This window comes from Anas platyrhynchos, chromosome 4, assembly GCF_047663525.1.
Source record: "Anas platyrhynchos isolate ZD024472 breed Pekin duck chromosome 4, IASCAAS_PekinDuck_T2T, whole genome shotgun sequence".
NCBI lineage: Eukaryota > Metazoa > Chordata > Aves > Anseriformes > Anatidae > Anas > Anas platyrhynchos.
Genome location: NC_092590.1, coordinates 22,972,985 through 22,993,531, shown reverse-complemented (window position 1 = coordinate 22,993,531; position 20,547 = coordinate 22,972,985). Strand labels below are relative to the sequence as shown.

General features: G+C 41.9%; 1 protein-coding gene across 1 annotated transcript; it reads left to right on the top strand.

Annotated features, from left to right (window-relative positions):
- Nucleotides 1-4,690: 4,690 nt before the first annotated feature.
- Nucleotides 4,691-20,173, top strand: CYP4V2 (cytochrome P450 family 4 subfamily V member 2). Its single transcript, XM_005008977.5, has 11 exons — nt 4,691-5,039; nt 6,632-6,744; nt 7,967-8,052; nt 9,714-9,904; nt 10,329-10,398; nt 11,270-11,396; nt 13,264-13,455; nt 14,869-14,971; nt 15,323-15,457; nt 15,660-15,839; nt 17,437-20,173. The coding sequence occupies exons 1-11, from the start codon at nt 4,829-4,831 to the stop codon at nt 17,610-17,612; spliced, it is 1,584 nt and encodes a 527-aa protein (XP_005009034.1). The 5' UTR covers nt 4,691-4,828; the 3' UTR covers nt 17,613-20,173.
- The last annotated feature ends 374 nt before the right edge of the window (nt 20,174-20,547 follow it).

Below are 20,547 nucleotides of genomic sequence, written 5' to 3'. Positions count from 1 at the left end.
GAGCTGCACATCAATTTGATTCATTTTGTTCAAAAATCACAGGTCAAAGATTTCATATAAGTTCAACAATCAGTATTCTCTAAAAGTGTGTCTGAAATGTAATTTTGCTCTTCTGAGTGCTCTTTCCTGTGTATAAACATGCACAAGACTACGGAAACGATGGTAAAATGTGTCCTTTACCATCACATGCCACTTAATGGCAACCCAGATTTTAGGTTGTGAAATAAATGAAAAGAGGAATATGTCCCTGTTTGGTTGTATGATGGCAGAAGTGGGGGCTGCCTCAGTGGAGAGATCATCTGGCACTTTGTGAAAGAGAGAAGGTTGCTGACCTCTCTTAGTTACCATAGTAAATTGATAATCAGGCCCTAAAATTCCTCTCCAAGGATGGTGGGATTCCTGAGCCTTTCAGCATTGACTGTGTGTTTTCAAATGGAGGCATGCTGCGGTATCTTCTTTGAGCAGGTGAGGGCTGTTGTGTACTACACTGTGACTTTTGTTGTTCAATGTGAATACCTTCTACTCAGGTTTCCTGCTTTAGTTCTGTTGTAATCATGTGCACGTTGTGAAAGAGTGGAGACCTTCCTAAGAAAAACTGTTCTCTATTGCAAATGCGTTGTAGTGATTGCTAAGTTAGCAACTAGTTTGTCTTTCTTACCCCGACTGCTGATTTTTTTTTTTTTTTTTTTTAAGAGATGGCAAAAATCTGGTATGCCTTGGCTGCAGTAAAGAACTAATGTAAAGAACATAGAACATGCCACAGTTTTTCAGAATATGTAGAATATGTTGTGTACTTTTCTTTTGACGTTCTGTCATACCAGATCCACTTTATCCTTGCTTTGCTTTAGGCTTTTGGTTTTTATTTTTGGTCAGTAATGATAGTTTCATTGATTTCCTTATCTGCAAGAGACCAGCAGAAGCCTGTGTGACATTAGTGGCTGCGGATTGCTGCATTTGCTTGACAGGATGCATGCCTTCTGTCAACTCAGGCAAATAGACTTTCACTTAAGTGAGAGGCTGAGTGAAAGCAGATTTGCACTGTTATGTGCATTTAGGAAAGCAAAAATTCAGGAAGTGGTAGAGTGTCTGCTGAGGCACAACACTGAGCAAATGATTCTCTGGGTGAAAAAAAGTATAGCTGCACATGTTAACTGTAATCCTGTAGAAAAATCTGTTAAGTGTGTGCCTTTTTGACCTCAGTACCAGGGAAGCTCATGGAGCAGATCCTCTTGGGAGTCATCATGCGGCACTTGAAGGGCAAGCAGGCGATCAGGCCCAGCCAGCATGGGTTTATGGAAGGCAGGTCCTGCTTGACGAACCTGATCTCCTTCTACGACAAAGTGACGCGCTGGGTGGATGAGGGAAAGGCTGTGGATGTGGTCTACCTTGACTTCAGCAAGGCTTTTGACACCGTCTCCCACAGCATTCTCCTCAAGAAACTGGCTGCTCTTGGCTTGGACTGGCGCACGCTTTGTTGGGTTAGAAACTGGCTGGATAGCCGGGCCCAAAGAGTCGTGGTAAATGGAGCCAAGTCCAGTTGGAGGCCAGTCACTAGTGGCGTCCCCCAGGGCTCGGTGCTGGGGCCGGTCCTCTTTAACATCTTCATCAATGATCTGGATGACGGCATTGAGTGCACCCTCAGTAAGTTTGCAGATGACACCAAGCTAGGTGCGTGTGTCGATCTGCTCGAGGGTAGGAAGGCTCTGCAGGAGGATCTGGATAGGCTGCACCGATGGGCTGAGGTCAACTGTATGAAGTTCAACAAGGCCAAGTGCCGGGTCCTGCACCTGGGGCGCAATAACCCCAAGCAGAACTACAGGCTGGGAGAGGAATGGTTGGAGAGCTGCCAGGCAGAGAAGGACCTGGGAGTGATGGTGGACAGTCGGCTGAATATGAGCCAGCAGTATGCTCAGGTGGCCAAGAAGGCCAACGGCATCCTGGCTTGTATCAGAAACACTGTGACCAGCAGGGCTAGGGAGGTGATCGTCCCCCTGTACTCGGCTCTGGTGAGGCCGCACCTCGAGTACTGTGTTCAGTTTTGGGCCCCTCGCTACAAGAAGGACATCGAGGTGCTTGAGTGGGTCCAAAGAAGGGCGATGAAGCTGGTGAGGGGCCTGGAGAGCAAGTCCTATGAGGAGCGGCTGAAGGAGCTGGGCTTGTTCAGCCTAGAGAAGAGGAGGCTCAGGGGTGACCTTATTGCTCTGTATAAGTACATTAAAGGAGGCTGTAGAGAGGTGGGGGTTGGCCTGTTCTCCCATGTGTCTGGTGACAGGACGAGGGGGAATGGGCTAAAGTTACGCCAGGGGAGTTTTAGGTTAGATGTTAGGAAGAATTTCTTTACTGAAAGGGTTGTTAGGCACTGGAACGGGCTGCCCAGGGAGGTGGTGGAGTCACCATCCCTGGAAGTCTTCAAAAGACGTTTAGATGTAGAGCTTAGGGATATGGTTTAGTGGGGACTGTTAGTGTTAGGTTAGAGGTTGGACTCGATGATCTTGAGGTCTCTTCCAACCTAGAAATTCTGTGATTCTGTGATTCTGTGATTCCTGCAGATCATCCTCCTTTGAAACTTATAGCAAAGGTTCATGATGACTACAAATCTCAGCAACGTGGTCAGGCCTTAGGGATGCCAGATTTCTCATTTCTTCCTTCTGGGTAAATCTTTTACATCTTGTTCCATCTGCTGCCTTTTCTTTGTTGCAGCATCACCACTGCCAGCTGCTGGCAGCTACCTGCAAAGTTTGCTCTGCTGTGTTCCCTACTGCTTCTCCTGTGGCTTTTCACTGTACCTTTGTTATTTCACTGTTTTGTTTGTTTGTTTGTTTTTGTTTTCCTTCACAAGAAATTATCAGCACTCAGAAACACAGATTGTTGACTCAGAAATCATGATTTGCCACTTCATCTTATCAGTTCCATGAGAGTAAACAAAAAATGTAAGGTTTTTGTAAAGAAAAGAATATAATTACCCAGCTGATCGCATAGGCAGAAGGTGATCCACTTAGTCCTGCACACTACCATCCTTCATGAGATGCCATCTGAAGATAAGAGGATACTGTTGGCAGTGTAGCTTGCTTTTAGTGTTTACAAAGTAGACGATTTATCTGCTTTTTTTTTTTTTTTTTTTTTTTTTTTTTTTTTCCATGCAATAGTAGCAAAGTTCATTCCCAGTTGTTTACTGTGAAGAAAAATGCATGTCAGCTTTTATGATAAAGTGCTGGCTGGGAGACAGTAGAAACAAAGTGCTAACACTTACTCAATTCTTCTACCAAAGGTCATCAGCTTCCTTAGCTTCTGATGATTTTTCTTTATTTGTGTTTCTTCTCTGAGTTGCTAATATCTTCCAAAAGTAGGAAATGCAGTAGGGCTTGTCGTTGTAGAGTCACAGAACCATAGCATCATTTGGGTTGGAACGTGCCTTAACAAACGTCTAGATCCAACCCCACTTCCCTTTGGCAGCGACACCTCCCACCAGTCCAAGTTGCCCAAAGCCCCATCCAACCAGACCTTGAGCACCTCCAGGGATGGGGCATCCACAGCTTCTCTGGGCAACCTGTGCCAGTGCCTCACTGCCCTCTGAGTAAAGAATTTCCTCCTTTTATCTAATGTAAATCTCCCCTCTTTCAGTTTAAAGCTATTACCCCTTGTCCTATCACTATGTACCCTAGTAAAGAGTCCCTCCCAATCTTTCTTGTAGGCACTCTTTATGTATTAGAAGGCTGCAATAAGGTCTACCTGGAGCCTTCTCTTCTCCAGGCTGAACATCCCCATCTCTCTCAGCCTGTCTCCGTAAGAGATGTGCACCATCCCTCTGACCATTCTCATGGCCCTCCTCTGGACCTGTTCCAGCAGGTCCATGTCCTCTTGGGCTGGGGGCCCTGGATCTGAATGCAGTGCTCCAGGTGGAGTATCATGAGTGTGGAGTAGAGGGGGAGAATCACCTCCCTTGACCTGCTGGCTCTGCTTCTTTTCATGATGCACCCCTCCTACCCAAGCACTGTGCAAGTTGCTTGCTGGCCTAATTCCAGCCCCCCCGCCTCCCCTCCCCCGGGTTCACTTAGACTCTCAGCATGCAGAGAAGAGCCCCTGCTGTTGGGTGCCTGCATTGCCTCCAGGTCAGTGTGCCTGTGACACATGTGCTGGTGCTGCAAGTCGCGTCACTGTCACCCTTCAGCTGGTGGCTGAGCATTCAATAGAGAGATCAGCAAAAGCCATTTGAGTGGAGAAGCATGTGTGTGTCTTGCAGGGCTCTTCTAGATCGTGGGTCTGTATGGGCTCTGATTTGTCTAAACCCTTTGGGCTGCCTACCCATGGAAGATGCTTCCCCATCTTAAGCACTTCACAGCCTTCAGACACTGTGCTGCAGAGTACTGGAGAGGTTCTGCTCAGCAAAACTGTGTTCCCTGAGCATCTGAAAACATACGGAGGAAAGCACTATTGAAAACATTTGTCCTCCCCAAATCAGGGCAGAGTTTTTTTTCTTGACAGCCATTTGTCCTTTTCCTTCTAAGAAACTGTGTGGGGCCTCTGAAAGCTCCTGTGACTCTTCAGCTGAGGACATGGAAGCGGCGCTGTTCCCTTTGGCTGCTCTGCTGTCGTGAGCTGCTGGCAGGCAGCCTCTCTGTGCGGTTGCTTATCACGTCATCGTTTATTTCCTTCTCTCCGAGCTGTGCCTCTGGGCCCTGTCTATCAGCTCCGCCTCCTGCTCTTAGGGCCTGGATCCAGGCTGTCTGCTCACTGCAAAGCGGCTGCGAGCAGCGCCAGCTGGGCCTGACGCAGGATCCCGAGCGTGCCAGCGGGGAGCAAAGCTTGGAGCAGGAGCTGCAAGGCAGACATGCAGGTCATGCTGGGAACCGCGGGGGGCACCCAGCTGCTGCCCTGGGTGGCTGGGGCCGTCACCCTGCTCTTGACGGTTGTCATCATGTGCTTCCTGCCCTCCCTTCTGGACTACTGGTGGCGGTGGCGGGTGATGAAGCCCATCCCGGGTATCAGCCCCTGCTATCCCGTGCTGGGAAATGCTCTGCTGTTGGAGCGAAAGGGAGAAGGTAGGGGCAGTTTACCTCCCAGCTGTGGGGTCCTGGTGCTGTGAGGGGTTTTGGTGCAGGAGGTGCTCAGGTGGGTGAGTGGATTGTAGGGTTTGCCATCGCCTATAGGTTGCTCTGGGACCATGGGCAACCTACAGAGGAGAACTGAGCGAGAAGCCAGCCCTGTGGGAAAGAGGAGAGGAACTGTATAAATGTGGCATTTATTATTAGTTAAAGATTTGTTGGAAGTTCAGATTGATAGTGGTTTCCAACCACTGATGCTGGACTGGGGCCCGTTTCAAGTTGTTAGTGACATGGAGGGGGAATGCTGTGGTCTGTATTTCTGCAAGAAAGAGGGGCGCTGGGCTGCCTTCACAAGAAGTACTTGTTTACTAATACTGAGCACTGTGTTGTAACACTGAGCACAGCTATTAGCTGTAATCCAAACAGAGCTTTTAACTTGGGAGGAAAAAGGACTTTAACAATATTCTTCACCCAATGAGTGTGCAAGGGAATTTTAGCATGCTGAGTTGTTAGGTTATTTTCAGACTTAGCTGTGCCTTCAGTCTTTGATAGAACCTTCACTCTTTCTGTGTAGCTAAACTGGCAAGATATGGACTAGATGAGAGCATAAATTAGTGTGTCAAGAACTGGCCGGACTGTCAATCTCACCCCTATGAAGTCCAACTGGTGACTGTGCAATTGTGGTATCTCTCAGATGATTCAGATATAAATGATCCTATGAACTTTGTGCCCTTAGAGATAGGGACATTTGAATTGCTAAATCCATGATGGCCTTTTAAACAATCACTTATCCTTCAGTAAGGTTTCTTAAAATGTGAGGGTGGTGTTTAATCCTGCAACAGCTGGCTGTTAAAGGCCTCTGCTAGAATGGCAAACCATCACTGATAATTGGGGCTGAGAGAGAGTGAGAAGATTTAAGCACACAGGAATAGAAAAAAATATATATTTTTTAATTTTAATTTTATTTTTTTTCCAGGCAAACAATAAGTGTAAGGGCTCCATAGATTATTTTCTTCAGGAGTCCAGCTAACAGAAGCTAGACATTTCAAGTGATACTTGTCCCTGCACTGTGCTCTGCCATTACTGTGGTCTATGTTGCTTGTCTGTGCATCACAAGTGTAGTATCTGTGAACCAAGTCTTAGATGGGAAAAGGCTTGATGCTGTACTTAGTAACTAAAGAAATGTCCTGATGTAGTATTTTGGTTAGTGTCAGGTAAACCAAAGTATAAGCATAGTCTTGATAAAGTTTAATTTGGTTCAAGTTATGACAAAGAGCATTGTATTGCAACAGGCCCATGCTGCAGAGCTCTGGAAAAACTTAAATCAAACTGCCTTGTCTACAGTGTGGTGGGGATTCTCTAGAATACAGCACCTTCAAGAGCACAGCCATAAAAAAGTGCTCCTGCAGAACAGCTAATTGACAGGTGCAAAATAAGCTGCTTTGTCATGGTAGCAAGATAAAACTACAGCAAAAATATAATTATAATGCATATTATAAAAAACTCCATTGCAGAAGTCTTGCTTATTCAGAAAATAAATCTTTTAAAATTCTAACCTGCTTTTTTGTTATTATTTTTTATTATTCCAGGCTTTTTTAAACAACTACAAAAGTATGCTGAAGATTTCAGGAAACAGCCGTTGTTCAAAATTTGGTTAGGACCATTGCCTGTCACTGTTTTGTATCATCCTGATAGTGTGGAGGTGAGTGTGCTTGTCTCCTTTCCATCTAGACCACTCTCAGGCAGAGCAGTGTCTAACCTATGAGTTTCTATTCTACCAATGTAATTTTTGCAAAAAAGGGCTTGAACTGATTTTACTTGAGGTTATCCTCTGAGCCAATGCTAAAGAGAGGCTGAAAGTGTAAAAATAAAAAAAGCTTAGTCTAGGAAAAAATCAATACTGAAGTTGAGCCAGCAAAATGAAAGCATAGAGTAAGTATGTTTTGTACAATGAAGCATCTCCTTTAGCTTTGTTTTGAATTGTTAAACCTTCTGTTCCAAACCAGAACTAAAAAGACAATAGAAGGGTATCTGGACCATTGGAATAGAGGTAAAACATTACAAAATGCTTTTTGCAGTGCTTGTGCCTGTTTGACTTTTGCATGAGAACTTGATGGGTCTATCTTGATGCCATGAAATGATGTTTAGCTCTGAACAGTGATTGTTCATGAACTGTGAAGATAGAGCTGTTTCCTTGTTATGGTATACAGTGAGTATTGAACACTGGGTGGTGATACAACATTGAAATCAATGGGCAGAAGTGTAGGGCAAGGTGGAGAACAAAGATTTGGTGTGCAAAAGATGACTCGGAGGAAAAGATACAGGATGTACCACTTGTACCAGTTTGTGCTGAAAAGCTACTTATTTTATGAGGGAGTAAGTGCAGAGTTCACCCTGTTGCCTGCTGACATTGTGTATTGATGTTTTTTTTATGTGAGAAAATAAAGCAAGGTGTATGCCTGTTTAGGGGCTGCAGGTTGTTGAGCTGGTTGTTCCAGGCCTTCAGTGTGGTGTTATCAGGGAAGATGAGCTTGGATTTTCTTCTTATTAAGAAAGGCCCTTGCAGACAGCCAATTTTTCTGCAAATGCTGATGAAAGAGATGGTACTGTGAATTTGGTTATGGCTGAAAACCACTGGGTTTTCTCTGAGCTCTGCTGGTAATTTTGTAATGCAGATTTTTCTTTTTAAGAAAGATAAGGGGATTTCTAGTTGTAGTCTCTGACTATTTCCCTGTTTTTCAGGACTGGGATAGTTACAGAAAGACTTGAGGGTGTAGACTGTATATTTCCACTTTGTACCAGCATTTTATGAGGCTCAGGATATTTTCTTGGAGAAGTTGAAGTTTTGTGAAATTATGTCAGCTGAAGATATCTCTCTCCATCTAACAAGCAACGTTCTTCCCCCTCTTTTTGTTTTCTGACAGGTTATTCTGAGTAGTTCAAAACATATTGAAAAATCATTCCTGTACAAATTTCTGCATCCGTGGTTGGGGACTGGACTTCTGACAAGGTATAGTAAAATGATAGCTCTAGAAATCTTATTCCTTGTGATAGTCTTTGTTTTTCTTTAGTAGCTAGTGCCCAATACAAATATAATTGTATTATCTATTTTTTGTAAAAAATTACCATTGATACATTTTTGCCCAGAGATTTGGGAAGAATCTGAGTTTTTGAAAAGTTGTATCCTGTGGCTAGTGGTGTCTTCTAGTCTGCGATGCTACCTGCTGGATGTTTTGACTGTTGTGTGGAGTAATGTTACTGTGGCAGAACTGTGACTGTGTTGCTTATTTCAGCTGGTAAAGCTGCAAACCTTCATGATGGACCTGAGGTTGGCGATGCTTTGGGGTAAGATGGGAGAGTATCTGTACCCTGTCCTTTGTTTCCCTCATGAAGTGGAGGCTCATAAGTGAGGCTGGATGAGTGCAAAAAAGGAATGGAGAGAGGGAAAATAAAGTCTTTGGTGTTCTTCAGTCTTTGGTAGGGTTGAGGAAAGTTTTTGGTCTGGGTGATGTAGATATTCAAGAGTTGGAACAACGCAAGTATAGAGTGGCTCTGGTAACTTTGTGTCTTTCTGTGTATCAAGGTTCCCCTGTTAGTGGAGCTTTGTTGCCTGTTTGGAGCTCTCACAAGTGCCATTCTGGTGCTTCTTGATGAGACTGTGCTGGTGGAAAAGCCAGCTGCAATCATGGTGTGGAAGGTGCAAGTATATGTGGGAGGATAAGGAATGCCTTTTTACCTGTGTTTTGTTTGTGCCCCTCAAGCAAGGGGGACAGTAATCAGTAGCAAAGTGCAGAGCTGAGGTCCCTGGGTGTCAGGTGTGGTGTATGGTTCCTGCTAGTGTTCCTTCCTTACTATTTTTTTTTTTTCCAGGTAGACTTTTAGAGATGTTTTGACTTTCTTGTGCTTGCAAAAACATAATGAGAGGATAATGTTCCTGTCTTTACTGATTAAGGCCAGTAGTAGAAGACAACTGATAAGCTAGTCCAATGCCAGAGGAGTGATGCGAGGATTTGCTCTGTAAGCAGAGAAGCCAGCTGTGTGCTTATGGGGCACCTGGTTCAGGAAAACAAACAAGAACCCCTGAAAGCCAGTAGCATCAGCTGCGGCTCCATGCTCATTCGCTGACATGTGGAAGGTTGTTGCCTGCCTCTGAGGAATCACTCCAAGCAGTCATTGGCATAGCATTCCTGTGCCCTAGTTCTCCTTGGTCCTCATTTCCTAGATTAGATTTCCTATTTTTCTAATTTCCTAGATTCCTCATTTCCTATTCAGTGGATAGGCAAGCACCGGCTGTGATTCACAGAGATGCTGTGGTGAGTCGAGACCTTGATGGTGAAGAGCTGGTTTGTCCTACAGATGGCTTCTGTTCTCTCCCTCAGCCTGTGCACTGAGTGACCATGGGGTGTACTGTTTGAAGATCTGTTGGCAACTTCATTTGTTGACAGCAGATATAGAAATGTTGGTTTGTGCTTCAGAGAGAGATGGAATAAGAAAAATTTCCAATTTGCTCCTTCTGAGGAGTGCTGTGGAGATATTGAAAAGTCAGCCACAGCATGCCCATTTGTGAAGGTGCTCCAGGTTGCAGCTCTTACTGTGTGCTTTCTGTGATGGGGAGGGTTTTATCTTTGAGTTGGAGTTTTAACCTGTCCCTCTCCGCTGTCAATTTTGCAGCACTGGAGACAAGTGGCGGTCACGGAGGAAGATGATAACTCCCACATTCCACTTCTCAATTTTAAATGACTTTCTCGAGGTTATGAATGAGCAAGGGGGTGTTTTGTTGGAGAAACTTGAGAAGCATGTTGACAAGGAACCATTTGATATCTTTCTGGATGTCACTCTGTGTGCCCTTGATATCATCTGTGGTAAGTCCTCCTTAGTTATTGTGGTGATGCTGTGAGTGGTGCAGAGGCTTGTGAGTACAGCTGTGTCATGTTGTGTGAGGAGATATGGGAATATCTCTGCTTACTGTGTGAAGGCATTGCCATCCTCCCAAGGGCATCCTTTCTCTTAGGGTCTCATATGCCTCTGGTCAGGTGAGTGGTGAGCTTAGTTTGTGGCATGAGCAGGACAGAGGTAGGAGTCTGAAGGGAGGTTTTCTTAAGGAGCATGACTGCTGTGCATGGAAAGGAAAAGCAAAATTCTCATCTAGAAAGGGTTGTGCATATTTATGCATCAAACTGACAGTGTGGTGACAATCAAAGTCTGGAAGCAATATTAACTTACTGTATACAGGGACTCTGCATTTCATTTTGCACTTGTGAAATGTTGATGATTTCCTTCTCCTAGAAACAGCGATGGGAAGGAATGTGGGTGCTCAGGAGAATAAGGATTCTGAGTATGTTCGTGCTATCTACAGGTAAATGGAGGTTTTTCCTTGGCTACGTTGTAGTTGGGTTGGAGTTGTTGCTGCCAGTGTCAGTTCATCTGCTCTGTGAGCTGGGGTGGAGGTGGGGGTGACACAGGTAGATATAGATAACCAAGAAGGTAAGGAAAATTCTTGAAGTTTTTAAAGACATCTTCTGTTGTGAGTGTATGCAATGGGAGGTTAAGGCTGTGAAAAGGTGTCAGCTGCTATTCAGTTAATCCATTGGTATTGGAGATAATAATTCCTCTGAGTCTCTTTCTGCTGCCAAATGCATGTAAAAGAGGTGAACAGCCATGACAGTCAGCCCTTTCACGTATACTCCAGTTGTTTGAGTGTCCTTGAATCTGTATATTGTGACTGATTCTTTATTTCCAGTACTTTTCATGTGATGTCTGACATACATAGCATCTGGACAGTCAAGTAGAAACGTAATGTTTCCAGATGGCTGTTTGAGGTCACAGGACAGATATTTGGAGACCTAGTACAAGTTGTATGTCTTTTCAGGATATGTGGTCAATGCTTTACTGATGTGGGGTGGGAACGGACTGGGTGACTGAATATACCTGCTTCAAGAGGACCGCCACTAAAAGGACATATGCTCTCCTTCTCAAAGATTGGTGCTTAAAGATAGATGTCATAGTGATGCTGAATGCTGGGGTGGATGACAGATTTTGAGATCAGAAAGCAAAGAATAGCAGCTTTACCTTCAGATGAATGTGTTTAAACCCATACAACATGTTTATCTCTGTTTCATAGAGAGAGGTAGAGGGAGGCACGACTTCTTTTTTTGGTTCTTGAAATTGTGCTGTGAATTTACTTTTTGTCAAGAAATGTTATGTGATGTAATTTTTTGTGCCCCTAGGATGAGTGATCTAATCCAACAGCGACAGAAGAGCCCTTGGCTTTGGCATGATCTTGTGTATATTCTGTTTAAGGAAGGAAGAGAACATGAGAGGAATCTTAAGATCCTTCACAATTTTACAGATACAGTATGGCCTTTTATTATTATTATTTATTTATTTATTTATTTATTTATTTATTTATGCCACATTATAGTTGATGGAAAGTTTTGCACTTAGTAGCTAGCTTCCAAATTGCAGATGAGAATCAGCACTCTTACTGTGCACCTATTAAAAGAACTATCCTTTGGGATGCTGAGGAATCCCCTAAAATGAAGCCAATACATATCTTCTCTGTAAGGCAGTCTTGTTTTTAAGCAGGGGAGTATTACTCCAAGGGAATAACAGGACTCATTGGTCCTGGACAACTGAAATAAACAATAGGTGTTCACCAAATTCTTGTTCTGTCCATCTTAATTGCCTATAACAGTTCTCTGCCAAGTTTGTAGCAGTAAAACAAATATACTGGTAATGAGACTTGGTCCAGTCCTCAGATATGGAAGCCCGCATTTGTTTTCCTTCATTTGGAGAAGAATTGCTAAGGTGACTGAACGTTCATGGGTCCTCACATGAAAAGTAGAAGACTTTGGTATGGAAACCATAAAACATACATCACTGACTTTGCATAAAATGCAGTCTTCTCTTACTATTTTAGACTGTGAAAGGAACACCTTTTTTTCTCAGTAAGTAGCCTCTGTGCTGTTCTTGCCAATGGCTGCCCTCCCAAGCTTGCTGTTAAGATGTTACCAGGAGGCTGTTTTCCTGGAAGTGTTTATGTACCCCACAGTGCCATTGCCCACAGCAAAAGAAATAGTCCCTGAAATTTCAGTACATATAATGAGTCATAGTGACCATGCACTCCTGCAGTGTATAGAGAAATGGGCATGTCTATCATGTTGTGTTCTGTCAGAGAAAAATTCTCATTAGAGTTGTTTTTAAGTAGCTTAGGTTATATTTTGCTTCCTCTTATTGGAAATTGCAGCAGTGAAGCAAGAGAAAGAGCCTTAAGGTAATAGTACTGCTGTCCTTCCATGCTGGGCTGATGCACTGGATATAAGACACCAAATCTCAGAAAAGGAACACTAAAGGAACACTAAATAATAATATCACCTAGCATAGGTGCTGACAGAAAGAAGAGATGAGGTGGTTTTGCATGTGTTATTATAAGTGTATATTTGAAACGACGTGTGTGCATAATTATAGTTCCCTCATTAAGTGCTTCTTCTGAACTGAATCAAGTATTACACAACCTTTAAAAAAAAAAGTTGAGAGTGATACTGGCCAGTTTACTGAAGACCTTCATTGTGCTCTTACAGCAATGATGGTGATGGCAGGAACTTCCCATCTGTCATTGGGGCTGTGCTTTGACCTAAAAAGAGGAAGGTCAACCACTGCTCTGATACCAAAGAAAAACTGTGAGGCTTCAGTGTAGTGGTTCCAGCCATGCTATGTGTAGTCCTGATGTAGGCTTTTGGGGTGCCGTGGTGTCTTTCTCTTCATTCCCCCGAGTTCCCCAGAGGTTGGAAACATGTTTCTTTCCTTATTTATTGGGTTGGGTAGATTTCTTCTTGGTGATTGCTCTGCTCAAATTGTGGTGATGTTTTCTGACTTGCTGTTGCCATTGCTGGCATTAACAATAAGCTTGTTCCAGATATTCTTGATGTGTTCACACTTTTTGGTGTTCAACACATTGAACAGTTTGACTGTTTTCTTGAATAGACAAAATCTTTTCAAGGTTAATTCTATTGTTTGGGACAAGATGTTGGTCATATTTAATCTACTAAAATAAAAAATTGATTAAGATCACAAGCCAATGGTAACAGCTATGCTAACTAGGCCTACCTCATGTAGACTGCTACAGATGGATATTTTTGTTTTAACAAATTAGGATGAACCTGTGTGATTTATGCAGCACATACACTGCATGCCACATCTAATATACTGGTTTTAATCTCAGGTCATTGCAGAAAAAGCTGCAGAACTTGAAAACACCAAACGAATGAAACGTGATACTGATGTGAACAGTGAAGAAAGAGGTTCCAAAAAGAGAGAAGCTTTCCTGGACATGCTGCTGAATGCAACAGATGATGAAGGGAACAAATTGAGCTACAAGGACATTCGTGAAGAAGTGGATACTTTCATGTTTGAGGTACCAAAGGGAGCCAATGGTTTGTTTTTTTTTGTTTGTATTTATTTGTGCTTGCCTTTTTTTTTCTTTTTTTTTCTTTTTTTTTTTCTCCCAGAACTTAAGATTCACCATTTACAGGCAATGACACTCTTTTTTTCTTAGTTTAGGAAGCAACTTCTATTATAAAGTTATAAAGTTATTTTATCCCTGGAAGAGGAAACTGCCCTGACAAAATATTGGGCAATACATGTGGCAGGTCCTGCCTATGTCAGCAGGTTTTACTCATACAAGCAGATGTACAATACCAGTTTGATGGTTGATATGTCATCTCAGCGTCTGCTACAAACCTCATTCATGCCATTGAGAACTCTAAATGAATTCAATGTTTTGTCTTGCATTTTGTCAGTTCTCACATTTTAAGCCTCGCCATGTTGGCTGTAACCTCGTGGTTCTGTCATGATTGTGCATTGGTAGTGTCTTCTGGGTACCATCTCCTCATGTGTGGTTCCCTCTCCAGTGAAGGATCTGAATAAGGCTGTTTTCCACACAATTCCATTAGATGGACCTGAAATCTGTCACAGAAGAACTTAGTTCAGAGATGTATTAATGTTGCTCTAATCTAGAGAAACTCTTTTGCTATTTTACCATTCCTAAGCGACTCCATAGCATTTTGAACTTCATAATAAGTGGCCATTTTAAGTATCAAAATAATTCAATGGCCAGTTTTTCCCTTTTATGTTCCCCTCTGTTTTTTATTTTTATTTTATTTTTTTTGGCTGGGGGGGGGGGGGCATTCCCTTTTTCTTTTCCTTTCCTTGCTCTTAAACGGTTCTGAGAACAGTGATAGCTGATTCTCTACTTATAGGAAGCCAGGTAGTATTCCCCCCTGTGGCTACTCTACTGTGTCATTAGACCCTTTTTGTGGTAGTCATTGGCACCAGTTATTGGCACCCAAGTTCTTATGTTACTGACTGGACAGTAAACAAAAAGATGACTATACATCCATTTCATTGTGTAGACATACTGGGATACTGCTCTGATACACCTCTCTGAACGGATTATCTGACACTTTGGAAGGGGAAAAACAGTGAGAGCTGCTAACCTATGTATAGCTATAGTAGTCAGTCACTGAATTCCTGTTATTGGGTTATTTCAATGCTTTTTCCCTTTTGGTCAGTTTTCATGCACCTTACAGAATCATGGATCATCTTAAATCCTGCTAATCAGTGTTGGATAGAGTTCAACACTTTATTTTTATTTTCTTATTATTTATTTATTTTATTTATTTATTTCTTCTCCTTGTGGTTCTTGAAGTAGTGAGTTTATCTCACTTTCCCTACTAGCTGTATACCTAAGTATTTATATAGCATACCTAAACATACCACATTCATGTATAGTGTTGAAGTGAATGTCTCTGTAAATCTGGACCTCTAGGGCCATGATACAACAGCAGCTTCTATGAACTGGGTCCTGTACTTGCTCGGATGTAATCCTGAAGTCCAGAAGAAAGTTCACAGAGAACTGGATGAGGTATTTGGTACGTTTCTATTACTCCTTCATTGGGGTTGTGGTGGTGTTTGTATTTGTGGGTGGTACTGTTATAGATACATTATGAGCCTACAGGTAGAAGGGGATGTAGGAACAGACCTTGTGGACATGCTGAAGCTTTCAGCTGTTAGGGGTGATGGGGAGAGGTACTGGAAGGGTGTGTAGGAGATTACAGCCAACCTTACATCCTTGTGACAAGGCATGTATTCAATATCTGTGTAATACAATGCATGGTCTTGGTGCATGATGGTCCCAACTCCTGGAGGAAGTCAAGATGTGTTTGTTTAAACAAAAATGAGGTGTGTCCATCATGTTCACCCCCCTATCTGTGTTTGGCCAGGCAACACAGAACGTCCTGTTACAGTGGATGATTTGAAGAAGCTTCGATACCTTGAGTGTGTTGTGAAAGAAGCCCTGCGACTCTTCCCTTCAGTTCCCATGTTTGCCCGTTCAGTGGCAGAGGATTGCTGTATTAGTAAGTGGGATCCTGTTCTGCTTGTGCTTGCCACTTCCATTCCTGCCAGCATCTCAGTGGAGGTGTTTCCCAAGTAAAGAGCAGGGCTTTCTTTTTTGTATATTTTACTGTGAGTCTGTCTATAGGAAGTCATTTTTCTTGCTGTTAAGTTGCCCAGCTGTGTTTTTGTTATTTTTTTCCTCCTCTCCCTGTTTTCTTTCAGGAGGATATAAGATACCAAAAGGCACAAATGTCCTTATCATAACTTATGTGCTGCACAGAGATCCCGATATCTTCCCTGAGCCAGAGGAATTCAGGCCTGAGCGCTTTTTCCCTGAAAATAGTAAGGGAAGACACCCATATGCTTATGTGCCCTTCTCAGCTGGTCCCAGGAACTGTATTGGTATGTACCCGAAGATAAAGATTTCATGATGTACCAGTGCTGCTTTTGGCGTGGTGACCGTAGCAGCAATGAGAGTATCAGAAACTGGAGTCTTGATGCACCTTTTGGTGACATCCCAGACTTCTGAGTGCTGTCTCTCCTGTCAGGCTTGAGCTGCAACATTTTGTTTCTTCCCAAGGGTTTCTTTTCTTCCCAAGGCCCAGTGCACAGACTGGTGTTTCCTTCTTGCTGCCTGTGCTGCATGGCAGCATGTGAATGGGCTCCTGTATCAGGGCAGGATTGCTTACAGTCTTCTGATCTGTGTTCTGTGGGACGCTGTGGAGTGAGAGAAGGCAAATGTTCTGCAGTTACTTTGCTCTGGAAATGTGTCATCTGTCTATCTGATCATCTCAGCTGGGTGTCCCAAACATGCAGTCTGCAAAGGATGTATTCTTTCTCTTTTTCTGACACTGTTGTTGCTTTGGTGTTTTTGCTGTCTTCCCAGAACTTCTTAGTTCTTCAGGTACCACTGAGACACTTAGTATTTGTCAATGCACAGAACAGAGGCATCATTATTTATATTACTGAACATGTGGAAAGGCTGTTCTCTGCACTGATTGTAAGTGCAAAAGGTGAACATTCAACAGTTGTCATGCCATTTGCAAGAATGGGAAACACATGTTCTGTTTTCATTTTATTTTTTGGAGTTTGTCTCAATGGGAATAGATGATCTTCCCAGAAGAACAGCAGACCAGGTCTTCACATGCTCCAAAAAAGAAATCTAATCTAGTATTATGTGACTAGCTAGCTCCTAGATATACAGGAGTGTGTACAGCCAGAGAGTGCGTGGTAGGTGGTTTATTAATATCATTGCAGAAGTCCAGCACAGAGTACATGTGTACAGACATCCATCTGTACAGATTGTACAAAGAAGAGCACAGAAAATATTTAGAACACCAGGGTTTTGTGTTCTGTTGTTATCTTCAATTTAGTTTGAGTGAACTACTTGGACTGTGATGCTTAGTTGGGTTTCCCTCTTATTTCTCTGTTCTCCCCTTTCCTTCTCCACCTTTCTATAAAATCTAAATTAAACTTTGGCTTCTGTGCTAGCAAATCATCAATGTACACAGTGTTTGAAGGATGGTCTGCCTCTGGTTCTGTTGCACTTGTATCTCCTTTTCTCCTCCTTGCATATGTGGAACAGTGGGATTTATCTCTTCCTGCTGTCCGTGTGTTGCATCTTCTGCTGCTCTCATCTGTCATCCATTCTTTCCTGCTTAGTCCACCCAAGAGATATGACAAGGCTGTGTTTTGTATTAAGACCATGTAAACTGTTGAATATCTCCCCTTCGATGTTTGAGTATTGTGTACTATGGGAAGAAAAATGTGCTATAGGTTGGCCCAGGAAAGTCAGATGCCTCATGCAAAGAGAAGCACTAGTTTCAGTAGTACCCATTTTTGTAGTATCGATTTTTGGCCCACTTAATTCTGTTCCCAAGGCAGGCGCATGGTCCTTGCTGCCCTGTGTTCCTGGGGGGTATCACCAAGAACGCACAAATGCAACAGTGGTTGCTGCAACCTGACAATAACACCTTTTTTGCTGCACTGTAATCCATAGGTCAGCGCTTTGCACAAATGGAAGAGAAAACTCTTCTAGCCCTCATCCTGCGGCGCTTTTGGGTGGAATCCTGTCAAAAGCAAGACGAGCTTGGTTTGGCAGGAGACCTAATTCTTCGTCCAAATAATGGCATCTGGGTTAAGCTGAAGAGGAGGCCAAACACCATACCAGAATGAAAGGAAATTCAACATTTATTTTTTCCCAAAGCTTTAAAGCTAATTTGGCTGAGATATGTTTTAAAATCAGATGATCTGATAGCAGTCCAGCAATTGTTGGAGTTGAAGCTTTTACTGGTTGTTTAATCAAAGAAGATGTTGTAACATCCATAAATTGTTCTACTTTTCTAGTACATGAGAACTTCTTGTTCATCTTTGAAGTGCAAGTCCTTCGACATCAAATCTTAGTGCCTTATCTACTCACATGAAGCTGTTTTATTGCAACAGTGTTAAAACTCTGAAATGATGGTACTAACAACAGTATTGTTTCTGATGGAGATAGGTGATTTTATTTCATAGCATCCATGAAATAACCAATAGTCTCAAAGCTTTGTATATTTTTAAGGTTTATTTGTCTTCAGAAGGTGCAAGTGAACGTGTCTTCCATTGGCACAGCTTTTTTTTCCGTTTTGGTGAAGACTACATCTATGAAGACAAAGCAAAAATCTCTCATAATTTTTACTCCTCCTTTGTAAGCATTTACATTAGTTCTTAAGCGGCAAGTACTCTGAAATATTTTTTAGGAAATTATACAGTATGTATCAACCTGTATAAATCGCACCATGAATGAGATAGTGTGCAATTTGCACACAGGATTTCATAATGACAGAAACAATGTATTACAAGTTTGGAGAATAAATTTCTATTGTGCCTCAGAATTAAATGAAATTGTATCTGTAAAAATTAAATGTCTGGTAAGTTACTGGTGGATAATTATATAATGATTTCTTATTATCAGTCCCCTGTGGGGTGATGCATCATTGAGATTTTACCGTGTTAGTCAAAGCTCAAAGAAAGAGCCAGTCTGTTCATGCCTTCTGGGGTCATAAAATCAACATGGAGAATTTCTTGCTAACTGTTTCTTGTTAAAGAGGAATTACAGTAATGGAATGAAGTGCCTGTGGAAATTTCCGACTGTTCTTTAAAGACTCTCAAACAGAAACAAAAAGCAGTCAAGCTGCTCTCAGAGGTCTTAATGATGACAGATATACCTAGAACCTCTACAGAGAGCAGAGCAGCAAGTATATTTGGTTATGTAGCTGGAAAATTTCTCAAGCATTTTTGTTAACAACTGCTACAGCAAGTAAGATTCTTATAGAAATTCTATTTTTTTTTTCCTATTTTATCTACCTGAATACATTTGAGGAACTCAGAGAGAATTGCAAGCCTGCAGGAATCCATTTGATCCTTCTTTCCTTTGAGATCAAGGGAAATGTATGATTTGTTGACTCATTCAATGGTGTTACAGTTTCATAACCATCCTCAACTTGGAATTTACAGTTGTATCCAGAAGTGTCCCTCAGAGATTCAAGAAACTTAAATTTCTTCCTTTCCTTCTTCCACAAGACATTATTGACAAATAATTTATTTTAATTGCAACCTTTCTTTTGCCATAAAGAAAACATAACTCATGTAAGAATAACATGGTTACATTTTCAGCCTTCATTTTCAAAGACAGGTTTCACTGCTAGACAATAACAAGAATTTAAATTTACCAGGCTGAGTATAAGAACTGTTTTCTTTATAATGAGATAAATTTCAGAGGCTACCTTCTTACACGTACACATACACATAAAAAAAACGAGACCTCATGTTTTCTAATGAGACACTAAGTTAAGGAATTATGTAACACTTTTGGATACTTGGCAACATGAGCTTTGCAGGTATACAAGATTTACATAATTTGCTCAGGACATTCAATATATAGCTGAAAACTAGAGAGGTACTTCATGTTTTGTCAAACCATTTCCTTAACTGAGGACTTTCAAGACAAACAGAAATAATATTAATTCCTTTCCTTCTGTGAGATCTATTTTGTAGATGCAGTCTTTAAAAATTGTCAAACTGTAACAATTGTCTCAATAAGGAAATAATTGTTGTGACATCTATCTACAACAAACATTATTTTTGCTTGTACTTTATTTTTGTTTCATACTTTTCTGATATAATGAGATCTCAGGTAAACTGTAATTTCTCTATAGCCTATGATGGGAACAAGAAAAATAATTGAGATAAAAAATGAATAAAACTGTAATGAAGAACTCTTTATCTGAAGTGCACAAGTTCAAATTCTGGTGCAAAGTTACCACAGAGGAAAATCCGTACTTAACAATGCACACACATTCTTTGCCAAGATGAGCACTAATGTAATTCTGTATTCTTTGTATTCAGAGCTGCTCTGAAAAGGCAGTGACCTCTCATCTTTTGTTGTGGAAACTGATTCTGAAGCAAGCTGAGGCTGTTAAGGAAATAAACATTGACAAAATCAATGCTGAAAGGACAGGAACTTTCTACTGGCAGGGTAGATGTTGCACTCTGTGTTATGTAGAGTGTGTGCTCTTATTAACCTGAGTCATGTGGCATGTAGTTGTTGGTTATGACTATTCTTTAAGACAAACAAACAAATAAACAAACCGAAACCAAACAACAATAACAAAAACCTTTAAGACTTAGGAATGCAATGCAGCTATGCCAGATTTCCCGATAAAGTAAATAAACAATAAGATAATATGTACTAAAAATGACATGTTTGTGATTTTTTTTCTGATGGCTAGGTATCTGCTGATGCTTAGATCTGAAGGTAGTGGCTGAATTCCAAACCCCAATATTACTCCTGAGTAATGGTTCATGAAGTTTAGCATCACTGAGGTTAATGATGGGATGGTGCTTTCTGAAGTATACGCCTTGCTGTAAGAAGCCTTGATTCATACAAAAAACTCTTCCATCTGGTGACAGAGAGGACCTAACTTTTTACTGGGATGACTGAAAAAGAATTTGTGTGTATGCTCCTGGATCATCATTTGTATCTGTTATGAAGAAAACTGACAACAAACCCTCTGCGTGACTTAGGTAGTGCTGCTTCTAAGTTCCTCCAGGGCAGTCTCAGAGGCACTGG

Coding starts and splice junctions, on each gene's coding strand:
- CYP4V2 (XM_005008977.5), top strand. CDS start 4,829: ATGCAGGTCATGCTGGGAACCGCGGGGGGCACCCAGCTGCTGCCCTGG. Junction 14,972..15,322: donor AGAACTGGATGAGGTATTTG/GTACGTTTCTAT, acceptor GTGTTTGGCCAG/GCAACACAGAACGTCCTGTT. Junction 15,840..17,436: donor TGGTCCCAGGAACTGTATTG/GTATGTACCCGA, acceptor TGTAATCCATAG/GTCAGCGCTTTGCACAAATG.